The sequence below is a fragment of the Mercenaria mercenaria genome, chromosome 9 (genome assembly GCF_021730395.1).
Source record: "Mercenaria mercenaria strain notata chromosome 9, MADL_Memer_1, whole genome shotgun sequence".
Lineage (NCBI taxonomy): Eukaryota > Metazoa > Mollusca > Bivalvia > Venerida > Veneridae > Mercenaria > Mercenaria mercenaria.
The window spans coordinates 78,367,965-78,390,058 of NC_069369.1; the positions used below are offsets into that span (position 1 = coordinate 78,367,965).

Consider the following 22,094-nt stretch of genomic DNA (forward strand, 5'->3'; position numbering starts at 1 on the left):
GTACAAGATTGAACCATTTTCCCTATCCATTCCAAAGATAGAAACGTGAGTCTAAACGCGTCTGAGACAATAAAAACACTTCTAAAATGACGTAATGCAAATGGTGTCACATTTCATGAAACAGTGTCTGTGGGATGTTCAAAAGTATTCCAAATGGCTTTCCCCAAGAAGTCTTAAGATAAAAGATTGAATGATATACCTAATTTATCTCCATGGTAGAAACATGAGCCTCAATGCGTCTGAAAGACAACATAAATACCTGTAAAATGATGTATGGCAAGCGGTGTCACATTCCCTGAAAGACGATCTGTTGGCTGTTCAAAATGCTCCAAACGACGTTTTACAATAAAATAAATATGGTACAAGATTTAATAATAATCCTGATTTATCCCCGATATAGGAATTTCCGCGTAAATGCGTTTGAAAGAAAATGTAAATACCTTTAAGATGATGTGTGAAAAGTGGTGTCACATTCCCTGAAAGAGGGTCTGTGGGATATTCAAAAGTGCTCTGAATGGCGTTCTGCAAGAAGACTTAAAGTAGAAGATTGAATAATATACCCTATTCATCCCCAAGATATGAATTTGGGCCTAAATACGCTTTAAAAACAATATAAATACCTTGAACATAATGTACAGTAAGTGGTGTCATATTCCCTAGCATAATATTTGTTTGTTGTTTAGCGTGCTCGCTAGCGGCATTCCTCTCTTGATATCATACGTACAAAATTGTTTATTACATCCTATGCTCTATCCTCAAAGTATGCACTTTGAATTACATGCATTTAAAATACATTAACATTACCTTTAAATCCATGTAAAATAAGTGGTATCACATTCACACAGTTTGCTTATAAGCTGTTGAAAATACCCTAACGATGATTAACATCACATGCAAGACCATATATTAGAAAATTCGCCGCTACCTGTAAAGAACCGTGGAACTGTCGCCTGAATCAGCGTTAAGTGTTGTTACAGTTGATGCACCATTACAGGCTGTAGAAGCAATGGAGACGGGAGAAGACGTAGTCCAAGTTGGTGAATTTGTTGCTACTACAAAAAAAGACACATGATAACTGTCGCAAAAAGTAACGATAAAGGAATCAGTCGGATACACCTGGGTATACATTATTCTGTTACGCAAAGAGCCGTCAGTGCAAACTGTGCCGTTAATGATTTTTTTCATAATACATATACATTACATCTTGTTAGTATAAGAGCAGGGCGACTTTACAAAATACTATCTGATATCAAAGCATGCAACGGGGGATACAATTTCAAAGCCGTAATTCACTTTCCTAAAATACTCACAGTTTGACGTGAAATGTATGACTTGATTTATGAAACTTATTTTGATGGTATGACTTATTTTCACACCTTATTTCAACTTGAATCAGGTATGAAAAACACATGATTCCCAGTCAGTTGGCAGTGAGGACAAACGAAATATCGGATTCGCGGCTGTACGAGTAGTCACTCGTAGTCGTGTAGGTTACCGGACAAGCATACTTTCAAAAGAAATAAAGGAAATGAAATCGGAATAATGATAGGGTTGAGTCTTTAAAAGTAACCTCGATGTTTTTTTACTTACTTTAAAAGTCTCTAAAACGCTTTTTAAACCTTAGTAGGACACGCTTTATTGTACACAAGGCCAATTGCAAAAACGTATATCGAAAGCCGCTCATCAAAAACATTTGAAACAGTTTTATTTTCAATAAAATGTGTTTTCAGATAGACAACAGTAGCAATTTATCTAGTCTTGGGAGATTAATATGAATTCAAATGCTCCTTTCAAACATTTAATTCAAACGGCGGTAAATTACAGAACTCTTCTGCTCAGAAAACGAAAAAAAGATGCCATAAGGCTATATTTCAGATTTACAGCAAATAATGCCCCATTTTATTTTTATATTTACTTTGGTTTAAAGATTATTTTGATCATGTGATTCCGCACACTGACATAGGTAACTGTGGTAAGCTGGACAGTCAACTACACAGTCACCACATGACCTATATTGTGCATATGAGACCTTAGACCAAACAAAGCAAACAAATTCATTAAAGTACAATATATTCTACATAAAAATTTAGATTTAAAACAACCTTGGCTATAATTACCTTCTATAATAACATGGAGAAGGATCCATAGCAAATACATCGTCTGCATTCTGAAAAGTTAAAAAGCAATGTAAAAATGACATGTTTCTTTGTTTATCGTATGGGTACTGTTGCTTATAGCGTGTATGAAATACGTGTACACTGTCTTTCGAGGAAAGCTAGGATGTCAAAGCGAGGTTTGGAGCGAATAAACCGCGGTCTAAACTCCCCAGTCGTAGTTTTCAGGTCGTGCCTCTACGTATTTCTATGTCTGTTTTTAGCTCACTCGAGCCAAAGGCTCATGGTGAGCTTTTGTGACCGCTCAATGTCCGTCGTCCGTCGTGTGTCCGTCAACATTTTCTAAAAAAGTCTTCTTCTTGAAAACCACTGGGCAGAATTATACCAAGCTTCACAGAAATGATCCTTGGGTGGCCCCCTTTCAAAATTGTTCAAAGAATTGAATTCCATGCAGAACTCTGGTTGCCATGGCAACCGAAAGGAAAAACTTTAAAAATCTTCTTGTCCAAAACCACAGGGCATAGGGCTTTGATATCTGGTGTGTAGCATCATCTAGTGGTCCTCTACCAAAATTATTCAAATTATTCCCCTAGGGTCAAATAAGGCCCCGCCCCGGGGGTCACATGGTTTATATAGACTTGGATAGGGAAAACTTTGAAAATCTTCTTGTATAAAACCACATGGCCTAGGGCTTTGATATTTGGTATGTAGCATCATCTAGTGGTCTTCTACAAAGATTGTTCAAATTATCCCCCTAGGGTCAAATATGGCTTCGCCCCGGAGGTCACATGGTTTATATAGACTTATATAGAGAAAACTTTGAAAATCTTCTTGTACAAAACCACACGACCTAGGGCTTTGATATTTGGTATGTAGCATCATCTAGTGGTCCTCTACAAAGATTGTTAAAATTATCCCCCTAGGGTCAAATATGGCCCCGCCCCGACGGTCACATGGTTTATATAGACTAGGTCACATGGTTTATATAGACTTATATAGGGAAAACTTTGAAAATCTTCTTGTACAAAACCACACGACCTAGGGCTTTGATATTTGGTATGTAGCATCATCTAGTGGTCCTCTACAAAGGTTGTTCAAATTATCCCCCTAGGGTCAAATATGGCCCCGCCCCGGCGGTCACATGGTTTATATAGACTTATATAGGGAAAATTTTGAAATTCTTCTTGTACAAAACCACATGGCCTAGGTCTTTGATATTTGGTATGTAGCATTATCTAGTGGTCCACTACCAAGATTGTTCAAATTATCCCCCTAGGGTAAAATATGGCTTATATAGGAAAAAACGTTTAAAAATCTTCTTGTCTGAAACCACATCACTTAGACCTTTGATATTTGGTTTGTAGCATTGTCTTATGGTCCTCAACCAAAATTGTTCAAATTGTACTCCTTGGGTGAAAAGAGGCCCTGCCCTGGGGGTCCGAAGTTTTATATAGACTTATATAGGAAAAAGCTTTAAAAATCTTCTTGTCTGAAACCATACGACCAAGGCTTTTGATATTTGGTATGATGCATTATCTAGTAGTCTTCTACCAAAATTGTTCAAATTATGCCCCTGGGGTTAAAAGAGGCCCCGCTCTGGGGTCACTTAGTTATTATGTGAGTTATATAGGAAAAATACTTTAAAAAATCATCTGATCCTTTTTCCAAGACTGTTTAATTATAATTACCTGATGACCCCAAGTAATATGATGTCACTTGACTGTGACCTTGATCTACTGACCTATTTTCTTGTGTTTTTTTTAAGATACAGCCTTGAAATTTTGATGACATACACAGTTTTGCACACAAATCGTAAAACTGAATTTCATTGACCATGAATGTGACCTACTGACTTTCTTAATATTTTATCATCAGTTTGACATTTGAAACATGTAGCTCATATTACTCAGGTGAGCAATCCACGGTCATCATGACCCTGTTGTTTACGTCTTTGTATCTCATATATATTATCATTCTATTAAAGAGTTTTTTATGTATATGCGTGCATGGTTTGTGAGGACGTGTGTAATTTTCTATGGAGGGTATTTGTATACATGGCTCTTAGAATGTTTTACTTGTTTATCTTATTACGGCGCTCATGCTAATAGACAGCTTCACTTTATCTTGCCAAGTGCTACGAAGTGTTGTAATGTTTAGCTGTCTGTCTAAGGAAATGTGTACACCTATGTTACTCCTACTGACCGTTCAACCCGACACCTGATATCGTGACGTATTTTTCTAGTGACGTAAAATGACTTTGCCAAGTAGACAATCAAACTTTTATTCTAAAAAGTGGTTGATGATATATCTCAATATTTACATTGCAACAGCAGTTGCAACGTTAAAACTGAATGACCCTGTTGTATAATATCCAGAACCCGCATGATTAAGACGTAACGTAAAGGTGCAACATTCCAGAGGTGACAGGGCTCAACCGAGTTCGATTGTTTGCATACTTCACATTGTCATTTGTTATGGTAATCGTGCATTTTAGCGGACTTAAGCAACCGAAAGTGTGCACTGTTAGTCACAGACGAAAGTTTTCTTTTTATTTATTCGAGATAGGTGAAGATTTTGTTGTTTCGCAGATCTATAACTTGAAAGCGTGCAACACTAGATCAACTAAAGCAATATGAAAGAACAAAAGAAAAAACCTGTAAATATGATTTATTTGGTTGAAATACTGTGGTTGCGGAGGCCTCGTTCTCATTTCACTTGGAAGTCGAAATACACCACACGTCCTTTCAAATTTAATTTTCTGTAATTTCTTTTGTTAACAATTTTTTCCTGTCAGCTTTTTAAATATATGATTGCTGAAAGGTCGTCTAAACATAAATACTGTACAATTTTAGAAAACATTTTAAAGTCCTCAAAAATCAGTCTGGATCCATTACTAATATGACCATGATCACATTTAGATACAATGTTGAGTGTAATATTTAAAATGTCATACAAGTATATTCAAACTCAAAATATTGATATTTTCTTTCTTATAAACCAGTATTTCAACTAAAAAGGGATATATGTATTTCATTATATCTTGTTGTTGAATTTATAAGTTCTAGGTAAGTCCAGATTTAAAGCGATAATTACTAACTGACTGTATAAATGTAAGAGGTTTACAAGATGTTAAAATTCCTTCACAAATCTGGCACATTACTGGAATTTGTTGACGTCAAAGATTTCAAATATCTGGATACATGTATATGAGGTATGTAGCTGCTTATGCTTTTGTTTCAGGTCAATCAAAAATTACCTTCTTCAATTTAAAAGATGTAAAATTATTAGAAATAAATCTTTTAAAACAGCAACAAAATGCTTTGTTCCTCTCAATTTTCCTACCATGCAATAAAACGTTGACAATGTATGACGAAATTGCTGTTACAATACCCAGACCACTTTAGTGCAAAGTCAAGTCAAGTCAAATACTTTATTAACGTCTTTATTAACAAAAATATTGAGACGGATTTGCTTCAACTTTTAACAATTATACAAACTTGTTCATTATTGAAAAAAAAAAAAAAACATATTTCATTTTAAAGTGCTAAATGGTATCAAGAAAAGCTGTGGAACCCATTTAAAAGGTATAAACATGCATTACATGCAAATGAATATCACACTCCAAAAAATGTTTGAAATAGTGCGTTATAAATATGACATTTTATTAAAATTATATTACATAATGTTAGGTACGTCTATGTAATCAAACAAAAATCGTTACGACAGCGTAAAAGTATCATTTAGGAAAGCAGTTCTTTAGTTGTAAATCGTCCTAATTTTAGTTTATACAGAATTTATTTTAGGTCGATTGTGAAGGAAGTTCTACAACTTATATTAATCACTCTCGACACCTCATTCCTGATGGAATCCATCGCCACGAGGGTATGAGAGAAGAGGCCAGTTTCCCTCTTAATGCTGAGCGCCAAGCAAGGGAGCTACTGGTACCATTTTTCACGTCTTTGGTATGACGCGGCCGGGGATCGAACCCACGACCTCCCGCACTCGAAGCGGACGCTCTACCACTAGGCTATCGAGGCGGTATGAATTTTAATGAACATCAATGAGCACCCAAAGTAAATTTTAGGCTACCGATTGCAATGATTAAAAATCTTGGCAAATTATGAAGATAAATGAACAGTCTATAATCGTAGGACAATAAAAATAGGTACATCTAACGATTTGATACGTCTAGATCTTTAACAGTTTTTGTGTCCGTGTAAGTACCGAAGGAATAGCAGAAGTAACAACTTTTATCTATCACTTGCAACGGGTTCTTTGGATGAAACAATGGAAGTTTGTTTGTTTGTTTTGAGTTTAACGCCGTTTTTCAGCAGTATTTCAGTAAAGTAGCGGCGGGCAGTTAACCGGATTTTAAGCCAGTACAACCCTGTTCTCCGCAAGTAACTTCCAAATTCCTCACATGAATCAGTGATTGAGGAGAACTAATGGATGAGCAATGTTTAGATTTACATGATCTTTAATGTTCAATATTTCGTCAAGAAATGCGCTAGATATCTTATTGCGCTTTCACGTTTGACATCATCACAAGCATTGTGAATGGAATTTGTAAAACATTTGTTCGATTAAGATCTGCTTCTAAACATAATAAATTCAGTTTTGGAAGTGTTCATTTTCAGTTTGTTTCTATTCATCCAGTCATTTATTATAACTGCACACCTTTCAAGATCTCCGACCGCTTATGGTTCTATGGAAACAGATGTAGAACGAAACCTTTTATTTTCTTTATTATCATCAGCAAAACCGTAGACTGATATGGATTTTGTAATGACATCAAAAAGAGTTCCAGCATAGGTGAGATACAGCCACAGACCAAGGCAACTGCCCTGGGGCACACTGTATTCAAGATAGCTCAAATGTGATAAACTATCTTTCACAGAATTAAAACTGACTGAACATAGTTATTCATTGTAAAAAGTGTACGTACTTTTTGCATTATTAAAGGAAATATATGGTTATTGTCAAAAAGGAGGGAAACCCGACATCTGTTGTCACGATATATGTAATTCAAGAAAGGTAAACATAGAATATACTGTTCGTGGAAAGTGTTACATTATAGCAGGGCTAAAAAGTTTAAATGCGTCATCTGAGAGTTATAAAAAGGTTGAAAGGTGCGCTTTTCATAATCATAATATAAGTCATACTGCACTTGCATTTTTAAATAATAGAAAATTAACTGTTTATTGAAAATACTAATTTGAATGGAGATTTGAACCTAATGTATTTCTAATCAGTTATGAATGAATTATGAAAGACATGCATATATATTTTGAAATATAATGAGTTTAGAAATACAATATTAGGTAACCGAATTAACATTTCAAAACACTTTGCAAAACATGAAAGCTTACATTGTATATAGCAACATTTTTAAATTGCTATATTGACACTCCTGGTGACTAAAGTATTTTACAGTCTTAAAGTATATTCGTTCGACTAAAGGTAGTTAGCCCGGAATAACAATCGGCAATTTCCGTTCATTTACGTATTCTCCGTATGCAATTTCGGCATTCTCCGGTTGTGATGAAAAATAATTTTCTGAAATAGCTGAAGGATGCCGAAATCGTATATCGCCCAGACATTACCGATTTTCATTACGGGTCTGTTACCTTAATGTTATAATCCTAGGGGTTATTTCAACTAAACATGAAGGGATACTGGATTTTAATAGATATAATGTTATCATGATATAATGAACTATTTTGCACACTAATGAATTATTTTACTTTGGCAACTTTTATACGTTTAAATGTTCGAGTCTACATGAACAAAAACGAATTCAATTATAAAAATGCTATTTGAATTGTACGAAACATTGATAATGCAATTAATTAAACATGACTTATAGATTCTTTTTAAATTGTTTATCATAACGTTTGTACGTGTAAGGAACATTGACATGTAGTGTTTCATTGAAACTACCCATAAATTAATGTTTGACTGATACAACACAGATTCAGGTTTTTAAGCAATATTCCAGAAGCTATCTACTTAATTCAATCGTAATATCTGCATCTTTACTGGTACTTGGATCGGCAGGATGAAACCAGATGTTAAGGTTCATGCAAAGTGTTTCACCACCCCTTGGGTAAATCATTTTGGAAATTATACCCGACAGACCCATAATATTCATAACATATACATGTATATACGGAGTTGTTCAGAAGAAGTAGAAAATACTTTATATAGAGGTCACCTTGTTTGGTAATATGTATTTTGTCTTACGAAACATGTTCTTCAACTGTCCACATTATATTTTGTACAAAATATCAAACTTTTTTTTCAAACATTTTTTTTCTCTAAATTTGTTTTTGTTTTGTGTCTTACATACTTATCTAGGTACTCCGGGAAATGAAAAATAGTTTACTTTGATATTTGGTGAAATACTGCAGTTTTTGTCAATTTGACAGCTCTAGTTTCACTTTCATTTTGCAATGTTTGTTTTTTGAAATGTATATGGTTTGTAACACTTTCAACCCCCGGAGTACCTGAACAAACATGTTGGTGGCACAATGATAAGAAAAGTAATGACAAAAATACGTTTGAAAAGGAAGTTTGATATCTTCTACAAAATAGAACATGAACAGTCAAAGCACATATGATATAAGACAAAATGTGTTGTCCAAAAGGAAATAACTTGTCTTAATAGTTTCTTCTATTTATTATGAACAATTTGGTGTATTCTTTATGATAGACCAAGGCCTATGCGACGTAAAAATCTAAAACAAAAATTCACCCGAGGGGTGGTTTCAAAAGACCTTATTTAAACCTTAATAAAAGCCCCATTCAAAGTGTGCAACGTAACTATCGACATAGTAGTAATAGAAAATCAATCCAGCCTCACACACCCGACACAAATAGCAGTATAAACATACCTAAGGTTAAAGCATACTGCTATACAGATATTAGACGCATGCCTGAACTTAGCTAGAGCAGGCAGAGTAGTCAGAGTAGCTGAGAACTAACCCTAACCTTCAACCCGTCTGGCTACTCTAGCTGTTCTAGTTGCTCAGGCTAAATTCCCAAAAATATATTAGACAGTAGATGTATTTTCATTTGTAACTTATTTGCGATAAAACATGAAAATACATTGTAGTATTATGTAAAAGTTAGTTGCTGTGTTAATTAACGTATTTATCTTAATAAAAAACACAACGTATGATGGACGCTACGATCTATTTAACAACAATATCAACCGATTCTGATAAATCAACTACGTAAAACAATAGCAGATTCATTTTGACTGAGTCTGTTGAAATTTCCAACACTCCATCCCCAAGAAACCGAACAGACTGCAAGTATCGCATAAAACAACGTCCACTTGTTCTGTTCGTAGTACAAATGAAGGGTTTTCTTTGTTACTATTTAAATCCAACGGAACCGGAAGTAGTCGACTTCTCTGTCTCTTTCGCAAATATGACTAAGCGGTGAAAACATGTATACCAGATACCCCTTTAAACACTAATGGATTCAGCCACAACGCAAATTTTCCTCTGAGATACTGATTTGGAAGATTACATTATTTCGTTGGTGTGGACAGGTATAAATGTCCTTAAATTCTTTAAATAAGTAATTAAAAATAACTAAAATATGTAAAGCCAGAAATTAAATGATTTTCATTTTCAACAAAATCTTAATATGTTTAATTGATTTCTATTTTGTTATCATATTATTGATCGTGAAACGCCCTCGAATTAATGTAGACTGTCGTGAAACGCAAACACCCGTTGGATCGAAGCATGTAGGTGTGACCAATCGGTAGACTCCTTACATCCTGCCACTGGGTTATACTGTGCTTCTCGGCTTCTTGTAGTAGAGACTAGACTACATTTTGGGAGGCAAAATCACCGAAAACAAAATATAGCTCTAAGCCAAAAATATTCATAGTTCTTCAGCACCCACTTATCCCTTTCAAACCTATCATACGGTCGCTTCTATGCTAATACCGTGAACGAAAACATCACCACACATTATTTACATCATTCAATATCACTTATAAAATTCATGAATAATTATCACGCACCAGTTACGTTTCTTTCGCAAAAACATATACACCTTAATTTGAACAGGTGTATATTGAAATCCAAATATATCTTTACTGCTTTATAAAATTGTATCACTTTACTGTAGGTTTCGTATGAAATTTTATTTATCACATGTCAAGTTATAACTTAAATTTGATAGTGTAATATTTATTTGTATATTAAAAGAGGTTGATCTATATACAAAAAGAAAGAAAAAAATGTTGATGTTTCAACAGGAAAAGCTTAAATATGATAAAAATAATATTACATTTGTGTCTTCCGCATATAATTTATTCAACTTGTAGAACAGAATTAATGAAATGCACGACAAAGCCTCGCATTTAATTATTTTATTAATAAATTCAATATAAAAAAAGGCACTCATGCAATATCCTCCATATGATATTATATTTAGTATAATTCTTACTTATCAAGATGGCCTCGTTATAATAACAGCTGGTGTGCTAAAGGCGTTTTGCTTTTTTAAATTTAGCATGCGACTGAAATAACTTCCTGTTTACAGAAGGGTATTTTTGTGATTAAACCTAAAACGCTTAAAACAAATCAAGCTTTAGATGTCATGTCATTAATTCCCGACAAAAAATGTAAGATGTAAATATAAATCTTGGCGAAAACGTCAGTTGTAGCCCTGCAATGAAAAAGCTATGACGATCCCGTCATTTCTTTGTATTTAAGCATATTTCCATTAAATACTTTTTATGTCAATGATCAAAATTGTGACATCAGACGCACTGTGAAGATAGTTCTGTAACTTTTTCTCTGCAAACCTTCATACACGACCATTGAAGTCCATTTTTTATGAATCATGATTTCACGTCCGTCAAAAGGTTTCCGTAAAATGTCTTTGAAATGGTATATAATTTGAAGAGATCAGTTTAACGTTAAAGTCGATATTCACGTTAAAGTGATGTCAGTGTGACAAATAAGATGTTGAGTTGTGGAAAAAAATTGCGTTAATGTTCTCTCATGTAAAACCCAAACGATAGAATTTGACAAAAAAAAAAAAAAAAAAAAAAAAAAAACTACATAAAGTACACCTACGTATCATAAGATTGGGCATTTTTATGTATCGCCTCTTTTTTAAGATAAACTCCACTAATTTTTTTTTAGTATAATTAAATCAAAACTGCCTTTAAAACAACATTGGGCGAATATTTTTTTCAGTATAGAACTCTAATTTAAATGTTTAGTTTATATTCAGTATATGATAATGCGACAAAATCGTCACCCCATTACCGATTCGCTGAATTACATTATTCTACCCCTAACCTCGATTTTCGTACATTTGTATGTCTCTTGATCAAGACAAACCCGTTTTAACCTATTGTAAAAAGAATTTATTCAAAAGAGTTCATTACAACTAATCTTTTGGTCAGATGTTACTAGGCTGGAGAAGTAAGAAACGAAATAATAAAATATATGACCTAGGGATGTGTGTGCTCGCGTGTATCCGTTTCATTATCACTCCCGACACTCAATCTTTTAAAAAAACTTAATGTTTTTAGCGTTATGACGTAAAAATGAAGCATTTCTGAATTATCAGTATCTATCGAAACTAACTTCGGCTTCAGTCTCCATTTCTTTTTATTCTCGTACTGGAACACGTTAGTGACATCATTTCCGTCAGCATACGTTTTCCCAAACAGCAGACGATTTCATAAAGAGAAGACGAGTTCGAAAACAAAATACAATCGAGTATTGAAATAAACGTCAAGAACTTCTAGTAATTCAAAAGATACACCCTTTTCAATGAAAATATTTTGAAATACTGCAGTTTTTTTCGGTCAGGAAATGCGTAATGTTATAATTTTAGATTGAAATATTCAATTTATGTCTTATAAGTGCATGTTTATAGGTTTCCAAGTCGAATCATGACTAGCCATCTTAAAATAAACAAATCATGGTAACGTTACATAACGTTTATGTGTCTTTTAACGACGCTGCAGTGGTCAAATTCTAACGGTTATACTATAAAAAAAACACTTCCTAAGTCTTGTTCTAATTTGGCAAGAATTTTAACAAAATAATGATTTTTTTACATATAAAATCTGGCAAAAATTTAGGATAATTATATTTACTTGTTTTCAGTTGTCTATCTGGCATTGACAGAACCCGCTCTACAAAATAAATCTATGCCGACTGGGCTACTTAGACAAGATGTCATAGCTTTTCAGTATCATTTATTAGCAATAATTTGACATGATAACATGCCTGGATAAAAAAAAATGTGAATATTTCAACATCGCACTTTGACATGATTACATAGAATTTTACATAATAACACACTTTTCTGACAAGTTAACACGACAATACTTTGACAACATAACATTGCTTTTATTTATTTATTTATTTATTTGGGTTTTATGGCGAACCAACACAGTATAGGTTATATGGCGCCAAACAGGACTATAACATTGCCTTTAAACATTAAAGCAAGCTCGTAGACAAAATCACACGGTACCTTAACAAGATAACACAGATTTGTTTACAAACAAGATCATATTTTGACATGATCACATGGTTAGTTAGCATGACAAAACACGGTTTGGTCAAGTTAACGTCACAGTTTGACATGGTAACATAGCTTTTTAAAATAAATAAATAAATAAATAAATAAATAAATAAAAAACAAAACAAAAAAAAAACGCTGTTCGACAAGTTAGCACCACACATTGACAAGATAACATGGTTAGTTAACATATTAAGGCACTATTCCGATAAGATAACGCCACACTGACATAAAAACAGAACATTTTAACCTAAAAAAGTAACACAATAAGACACTTTTCTGACAAATTAACATCGCGCTCTGACATGAAAATATCAAATGTCCCGATATAAGACAGCTGTGGCGTTCCATAAATAAAACCCTTTAAAATAGATTTCGTTTAGCATTAACTAAATCATCTTAAAGCATTGACAATTACAAGCTTTAAAATATTGACTTACACATACATTTTGATGCAATACGCCCTTTGAAACCTTTTTAAATTATGTTGACGTGTGCTTGGTGCGGTCTGTAATTTCAAAGGATCTTATTAAGAAGAAGAAGTAGACAGAAATTTGTCTCACCCAAAATTAGTGAATCGCTGTGGTATATCGTGAGATTGGGTAGCAATTATAATACACAATAAACGTCATATTCTCATCTGAAGGGCGTACACTTATGAAAATTATGAATGGCAAGGTGGCAAAAAGGTAAACATTTTAAGTACACTAGTATTGGCAATTCGTATAAAGGGAAACATGATGTGAAATTAAAATAAATATAATTACACATCGAAAGTTGTTTGATACTTCGTTTAAACTTTTTTTCTAAAATCTTTATAACATATAATTTAAAAACATTCCATTAGGGTAACATCCTAAATGTACATACTGTTTACAGTAAAGACCAGTTGGCTATTTTATCTGAAAGAAATATTGCTGGCGTCATTTAGTTCACGTTGTTTTCATATATGCTTATTTAACATAGAGTGAATCTCCTCAGCATAATTCTAGAAAGTTAGGAGTAATTTTATATTTCATTTAAGTCACCTGTTTGACTATAAGACATTAATATTTTTCCCCAACTAAAATGATAACAACAGCTGTCCGTATCAAACAGGATGTACGAAAATATTAGAAAAAAAAAAATGACAAAATATAAACCATATAAAATAATACATAAAATATTAAATATGCTAAGTATGCTACATTGGAAACAATTAATAATTTCTTCTGTATTTATTCTTACCTCTTTCTATATAATCCTTTCAACTGCTATGAAATATTCTTGTTTATTTTCCCCTATAAACTGTTTTTTTTTTTTAAAATCAGAATGCACAGTGTTAATCCCATACGTGTGAAACAGATAACTAAATATAACGCATATTGCGAAGGTAATAGTATACAGTACTGACTTAATTTTACGGTTAAATTCCCTTTCGTTTATATATCCATCCAACTCGATGTAATTTTGCCTTGTAAAAAGACTCTTCACGGTCGTTAATTGCGTATAAAGGATATAAAATGTATACTGAAAATTACCCACTTTACATGAACACAAAATTTATTTATAGATTAAAAACACGATTCTCCTATGTTTGGTTGGTTTTCTTATTCTTGCATACAGCAAACATCTAGAAAAGTTGACAAGTAATTTGTTGTTTCTTTATTTTTTTCTATGTTAGATAAGAATAATCTAAAATTATCACAACAAGAATTAATTACCCCCCTCCCCTCTCTCTCTCTCTCTCTCTCTCTCTCTCTCTCTCTCTCTCTTTCTCTCTCTCTTACAATGAAATATCTGATTTGTCCGTTCATAGTCAAAATTACTGGTTTTAAACTTTTATTTTAACTCGACTGTGATGAAAACTTATTTGAGCATAGTGTTGGCTTCAAACCAGCAGGATTTAGACTAATCTACTAATTTTATGGCGTTATATTTAACTTTCGGTGAGTTTTGAAATCCTCTAAGATGAAAATAATTGTTTGTTCAAAATTAAGAGATATGGTGTAATACTATTGTTACAAAATGTTGGGAACAGTTCAGTTATTAACAAAGATATGCTATTATTTGTTCGTAGTATTCAAAGACATGCATATCAACAGAATCACGTTAAAATGTATTTCGTTCAATTAAATTAATTTATTGTTTAACTGAATGGTTCGTTTGTCCCGTTTGGAAGATCTGTGTTCTTCCGAGCTTTTGTGTCTTCTATCCGATTATCGGAGAAGTTAATCACGTGATCTAAACAAGCCGGCAATTCGACATGTCAGCCTTACAAACTGAGTAATAAATTAGAACAATTGAAATATTAAGAATTTCTTTTTCGAATAGCACATTAACAATAAAAAATCTCAAAAAAAATACATTTAATAAAAGAATAATATATTGTGTTACATCCGACAGACGTCTGTTCGATTGGGATTTTCTTCTAAGCTTTTCTAGAGCTTCTCGGAAGCTATTCTCTTGGGACCAAACGATCGGGGCAATTGACAAACAAGTCTGTCAGGTGAGATTATCGTAAAAATGGTTATATGCTAATTTGGCATCTTCACCAAGGCCAAGTTCAATGTACAATTATTGCAGTGGTAGCTTGTGAACATTTTTAAATGAAATTCAGTAACTAGAAAATTTGGCCTACAGTCCTCGGATTGGCGGAGGTTGCTCATAACCTGAAGATGACTTATTGATTTTGAGGTCATTAGGTCATAGACATAGTGACCTGCAACAGGGAAACTGTTTTTCGTCTATAGCACAACCTATCATATATCTATGTCTCCGAGAACAACACTGGACCTCTCCTAGGTTTCTTTTTTAAAAAAAATCCTGATTGTTTGAACTACCCTTAAGTTCGCTTCTTGGGAAAGCCAGTACTGGTGCAATATTAGAAGGTGTTGTTGTGACCCCAGTGGGGTCCGAACTCTCGAACACAAAATGTGAACGACCGATATCTAAACAACCGCTCGCCTGTCACAATTATTACCTTTGGTTCGAACGCTTGTAAGCTTTTGACATTAGAAATATTACATGACATTAGAAATAGTTATATCCATATATTTTTCTTCAAGTTTTGACTACATGTATAGCCAGCCAAAGTTTAGTGTTGACCGGTCAATAGGATAAACTAAGGGTCAGCAACTTATGTAAAGAATGATAATTAGGTAGCGAGGTAACGAGGACTTCATTTATATTTGAATTATCTGTTTTTGTGCTGTAAATACGTTTACGCTTTGCCACGGAACGCGCATATATAAAAAGTTGTTATAACAGCACGTGAGCGCGAGAATCTCCCTCTTAACACACGTTTTTCTCTTGCTAAAACACTCCCGAAAAGTGACAAGAACAGCAGTTTTATGTTAGAATGTTTTAGACCCTAAGCAAACAAGACAGTCTGAATGGGTTTTATGAGTGTTGGAGAAAAACAAAACATTGCCTTTGTATTGTGAGCAGGAGTTTTTTTTTTGTATTTAATTATTGACTGATCATAACCCATATGCGAAATTTACCTCTAAGTTTCGGTATATGGAATGAAATGCATTTAAATTTTAAATAGTATAAGAGCATATACATCCGCCCAAAGATTCAAACAAAATTCTTTCGCAAATAATAATTACATGGAAAATAAAGTGAAAAGAAAAAGTACCTTTAAATGCCTTGGGTAGTCCTAAAGCGTATGTACATTATATCATTGTCGGCTGCTTTCGCAATTAAATATTGAAATCGTCACATCAGTTTCGACTTCAAATACCACGTATATTTAACTTCCAATTATATTGAAAGTAGAAAACATCTTGAATTTTAGCTCACCTGTCACTTAGTGACAAGGTTAGCTTTTTGTGATAGCATTTCGTCCGTCGTCCGTCCGTCCGTCGTCCGTTCACAATTGCCTGTGAACACAATTTGCAATCAATTTTAATCACACTTGCACACAACTTGTATTGACATAATATCTCTGTTCCTTTTGAAAACTGGCCAGATCCCATCATGGGTTCCAAAGTAATGGCCCTTTAAAAGACTAAAATTTTCTATTTTGGCTTGTGAACACGATAGAGACCATATTTTGCTATGGATTTTTATCAAACTTACACATAACTTGTATCGGCATACTATATCGTTTCTTTTTGAAAACTGGTCAGATTTCCTCAGGGGTTCTACAGTTATGGTCCCTTAAAGGGCCAAAATTGCTAGTTTGGATTTTGCAGCATATAGAAACTTTTTTTACGGTTTGATTTTATACATACTTGCAAAATATCTTTAGCAACAATTTTGGATCCAGTCATAGGTTCCGCAGTTACCACCCCTGACTGAACCCCGAAATAGTCAAGATTTGTTAATTTTTACATTGTGAACTCGATAGAAGTGACATTTACATTCGAGTTTTACCATTCTTGCAAACATCTTAAATTACAATAGGATCTCGGTTCCTTTCGAAAACCGACAAGATTCCTTCATGGGTTCTAAAGTTACCGCCCCCGAATGGGGCTTAATTTTCTACTTTGGCCCTTTCACACCCATATAGAGGTTTCATTTATGCTTTGATCAAATACAGACTTGTTTAGAATATTTATCTTGATGATTCCTGGGCCAACATTGAAACTGGGTCATGTAGTGTCGACAACTATGTCACCAGGTCAAGTCAAAGGAAAAGATTGTTAACACATTATATACCACTTTATGATCCTATTTCAACGAAACTTGGTCAAAATGTTTATATTGATGATTCCTAGGCCAAGTTTGAAACCGGATTATATAGGCTGAAAATCTAGGTCACCCGGTCAAATCAAAGGAAAAGCTTGTTAACACTCTTAAGGCCATATTTATGACCCTATTCATTTATGAAACTTGGTCAGAATCTTTATCATTCCTAGGTAAATTTCCAAACTGGGTAATGTGGGATCAAAAACTAGGTCGCCCACTCAAAAGAAAGGAAAAGTTTGTTAACTCTCTAGAGGCCATATCTCTATCTTGTTGATTCGTATGCCAAGTTCGAAACTTGGTCATGTGGGTTCAGAATCTAGATCCCCACTCAATTCAAACGAAAAGCTGACAAACACTGTATTTATGACTCTACCTTCATGATACTTGGTCAGAATGTTTTATCATGATAATTCATAGGCCGAGTTTAACAGGTGAGCGCTACAGAGTCATCATGACCCTCTTGTTATTCAAATAACTGATCCACTGATCTGTCCGTCTTATTTAATTCTCCGCTAACGTTTCAGACAGTGGCCATCACTTTGAAACTGTCTCTACTTGAGCTTGAGGAAATATAAATTATACAAAATTTATTAAATACGACACGGTAAAAGATGTTTAAAACTTGCAACACAGAACGAAACTATGTCAACTTCAAGACTATACCAAGAGAATGCAATTTTTTAAACAATACTGTTATAGTACGGGGGTCAATGAGGTCTACCATGCATCCCCTAGACTTTTTTCATAGTTACTAAATTGTTTGACAGGACCAACTTTTTCAAAATAAAAAAACTCTTTTGAACACTACATGATTTCACTGTTTCTTTGGCAACCATTCGTTTTTGGAAAGGGCGACCATATACATGATAATCAGTCATATCTTGGTCAGTTTTATTGATAAAACAATAAAAAGGGTGTCAAAATGGAGCTAAGACATTGGCTTTTAAAAAGAATATTTTAATTTTAATTAGCTAATTTGCATATTTATGAATACTAATGAGAATGTTGAAAAATAACAAAATGTTGTTAAAAAATAACATTTTCTAAGTTTCAAATCAATTTAAAATGTACAAATCAGTTTTGTTCTGGTCTTAAAGTCTCTCAGTGTGTTGTAATATATTATTTTGTTACTTTCATGGCACATTTGTTTACTCAAAACTGGATGTGCTCAGCTAATTTGCATAAAATGAACCAGTGTCACAACAACGAATAACATTCTGAAACCCCTAAAACTGAATAGAATGATATAATTAATTGTTATCAATGAAAAACCAATTTTTATGTGGTCTGTAATGTTTGTAGACATAGAATTAACACTTTAATAAAGGAAGAATAAAAATGTAACATACATTACACATGTTACGTTACCATTACAACAACCTTGTTGTATTGCACCAATTATTCAGAAAATATTCCATAAACATGATTAATATTACTTATTTTGTACTATAATAATACAATATACTTCTTGAATCGTTAGAGAGTGTGATATTTTTTTCCGTAACACACTTTACAAATAAAAAATAATGATGTTTAACTGGTTAAATATGGCCATGAAAAACACAAGTGGCTGATGTAATATTATTAATACATTGTATTTCATTTGAGTCACATCCATTTAGATGAATCATTTTACATAAACGTATAAAATACTGTACATAAAATATAATGTAAACCACTCTAGTATAAGTACAAGATACTTTACACAAATACGTCACCATTTTGACATATCAAACATAATATGAGCGAAGTCCCAGTTAAATAGACTAAATATAATGTAAATTAACAATTGTTATTCTCGAAGTATTAAATTCTCTCAACCATTATTAGATATAATTATGCAAAAGTATTAACCAACCTTGCAATTAACCGGATTAACCTCATTCCAACAGTGCCACGCGTATTTTGTTTGTAAATTCATTGACGGGTTACTCTAGGTCAGAGTAGCCAGTCAACTGAAACCGCGAAATTGGTCACGTGATGTGTCAATCAATCAGAAAGGCGGGTTACTCAATATTATGCAAATACGGTAAATTGACAATGTATGTTACTAACATTTTGAAATACGAAACACAGCTGTTATTGTTGTTGATTTCTTTTTTTGTTGTTGTATTTACTTTTTGCTATAGATATTATGCTGTCCTCTAGTAATAGCCTAGTGTTATGATGTAACACTAGTACTTCATTCACTATTCATTTACTTATTCAGCCCAAGATCATATCTCATTTATAATATTGTACATAGTCTTAAGAAACAAAAAGTTTTTTGAGTTGATTAATGACGATGAGGAATAACAAATTGAAGTTTATTTTGTTCTGATCTGTTTCAAGGAAAGTTCTCTTTTTGCCTACCTGTAACAAAAATTATATAGAGCAGCTGAAAAGTAAGTGCACTGACCCATTAATATCTTTAGAAAATTATGTATTACTAAAGAACTTCTAAATTGATTTAACATAGATATTCATTTCTGCTGATTTAAAATGTGTGATCACCATCCCCACATCCACATTGATCTGTATCCACCTTTGTGTATATATATATGTATATTTGTTCACATGTTATTACAAAATGTATGTTTTTTAATCTGTGTTTATCAAATAAAAGATGTGTTCTGTTCTGTTCTGTTCTACAATACGTTACCACTACCGTTGCCTTTTAAAAAGATATTTAAAAAGAAGTTGAAGCCCAAATTGTCGCACACTGATTTATTTAAACTGTTAGCTGTTAGTTTTAAGAAGGGATTCTTCTGTTATTTCAGAAATAGCCTAAAACAGATATTGCACCATCCATGTAACTCTTATTTTAGATGGAATTTCAATAAAACACGCAATAATATCCATCTGTGCATCCATAATATTATGATCATACAGCTGATATTTTCAGTCTTCCTGTTAGTAAAGTTCAAGTTTTATAAAAAGTACTTTTGAATTTTAGAAAAAGTAGCATTAAAAGAACATATACAAAACCAAACCTAGCTTTATAGGATGAATCATAGGGTCCTAAGTCAGATATCTGGATGAGGCCGTTGCTCTCTGTGACGATTAAATAAAGACATTGTGTCTAAAGTCAGCTTAATAGAATTAGACTTACACCCACCTGTACAGTATGGAGACATCAGCCCTTGCCTGCAGAGAACTGAGTAGTTCCAGTACAGAATCAATGGACACTTGTTAGGTTAACTGCTCAACATTACATGGCTGAATTATTTTGCAAAGTGGTGCTAAACCAAAACTAATAAACAAAAGAAAATATGCTGGTATATAAAGTAAAAACTTTAGATTTAAAACTAAAACCAGCTAGACCAAATTGTTTTAGTGATACCTAATCAAGATATAAGAACTATATAAAAATTTATACATATGAAATAAAGAAGACTACTGTAGTCATTTTGAAAGATTTACAAGAATGACAGAATGTACAAAGTATTTTTTGGTATTCTAAACTGCAGATAAGGACTATAATATGTTATGTGTTGGAATATTCCTTGATATGCCGTAACATTAAGAGAAACATTACTTAGAGTAACTATGCATCAATCATAACAAAAAAGTTTGATTATCAATTAAGTTACATGCAAAAGGTTATGACAAAGGCATTACCTCTTTTTGTCAAAAGTTCAAACTGTAGCAAAAAACTCGAAAGTATGATAGAAATTGCTTCAGAATTAAAATGTTATCAAATTTCATTCATAAAAATAAAGTGATTTTGAGAGCCTATGATCTTTTGTCATTTGCTTTCTAATTTATGAATGATATTCAATAAAGCAACATGTTATTCATAACAGATAACCAACAAAAGGGAAAATATGCTATATCAGGTTACATTAAAGAAAAAAAAAAAAAACAAAAAAAAAAACATCGTAAGTAACATCTTAATCAAGACGTGCAGAATTTGATTCTTATTTGATTTTCTGGTCCTTTCGGACTATACTTACTAAAATAGAATTCCTCTTAAGCTAGTGCTAGCTAGGGGGCGTAAGGTGCTTTTCACACTTCATTACCTCTCATAAACAACCATGATCCAACTGAGTTTGCTATTTATTTGCTTGCGATCTTTGCTTCAAAAGGATCTTCTTTAAGTCTATTGCAAAATGTTTTCAGCAACTCTTAAGTGTCGTTCATACAGCACTCAGTATCTTTACTGTCAGTTTTAAATAGCATTATGTGATTGTTTTCCTAACAATTTGGTTTTCATAGACTTAATATCATTCACATTCTCGACTGCTTTTTCAAATTTTATAAGCTTAAATCTAAAGATTACTTGAAGTACCTGAAATTTCGTTTTGTTTTTTAGTTTTTGTTCAGTGCAGCTTTTCAACAGTGAATATTTCATCAATATGCCCATGAATATCTCAATACAATTCATGTTTCTGAAACTAAAAAACAAAATGCTTTATTTCTCACGTAAATAACTGCATTGGTGCACTTAACATTAGAAGAAACAGATATTAGTATAATTAAACTGATGAATTAATTCAAAATGAAAAAGGAACATTGAACGTGTAATGAATGTTTCAGATGATTTCTTTGTTGACAAAAAGTGAAGAAAGAATGTTTGAATTAATACTTTAAAGTTTTAAGAAATCCATGATGTCATAATATTGAAATCAAACTAAATATTCCTCTACCATTTTCTGAGAAAATAACGATGCAATAAAAGAAGATTACTGGAATGGTAAAAACATGTGTTAAGTATGTTACAAACAGATTTCTCCTTCAAATAAGTATTTA

At 33.0% G+C, this 22,094-nt stretch overlaps 1 protein-coding gene across 1 annotated transcript in view; it reads right to left on the reverse strand.

Annotated features, from left to right (window-relative positions):
- LOC128559346 (uncharacterized) overlaps positions 1 to 22,094 on the reverse strand; it is a 57,034-nt gene that overhangs the window by 17,982 nt on the left and 16,958 nt on the right. Inside the window, exons 2-3 of the mRNA XM_053550667.1 lie at positions 2,118 to 2,167; positions 926 to 1,052 (exon numbers count right to left, since the gene is read on the reverse strand). Coding sequence (XP_053406642.1) covers positions 926 to 1,052; positions 2,118 to 2,166 — 176 coding nt within the window. The 5' untranslated portion in view covers position 2,167. The remainder of the gene's footprint in view (positions 1 to 925; positions 1,053 to 2,117; positions 2,168 to 22,094) is intronic.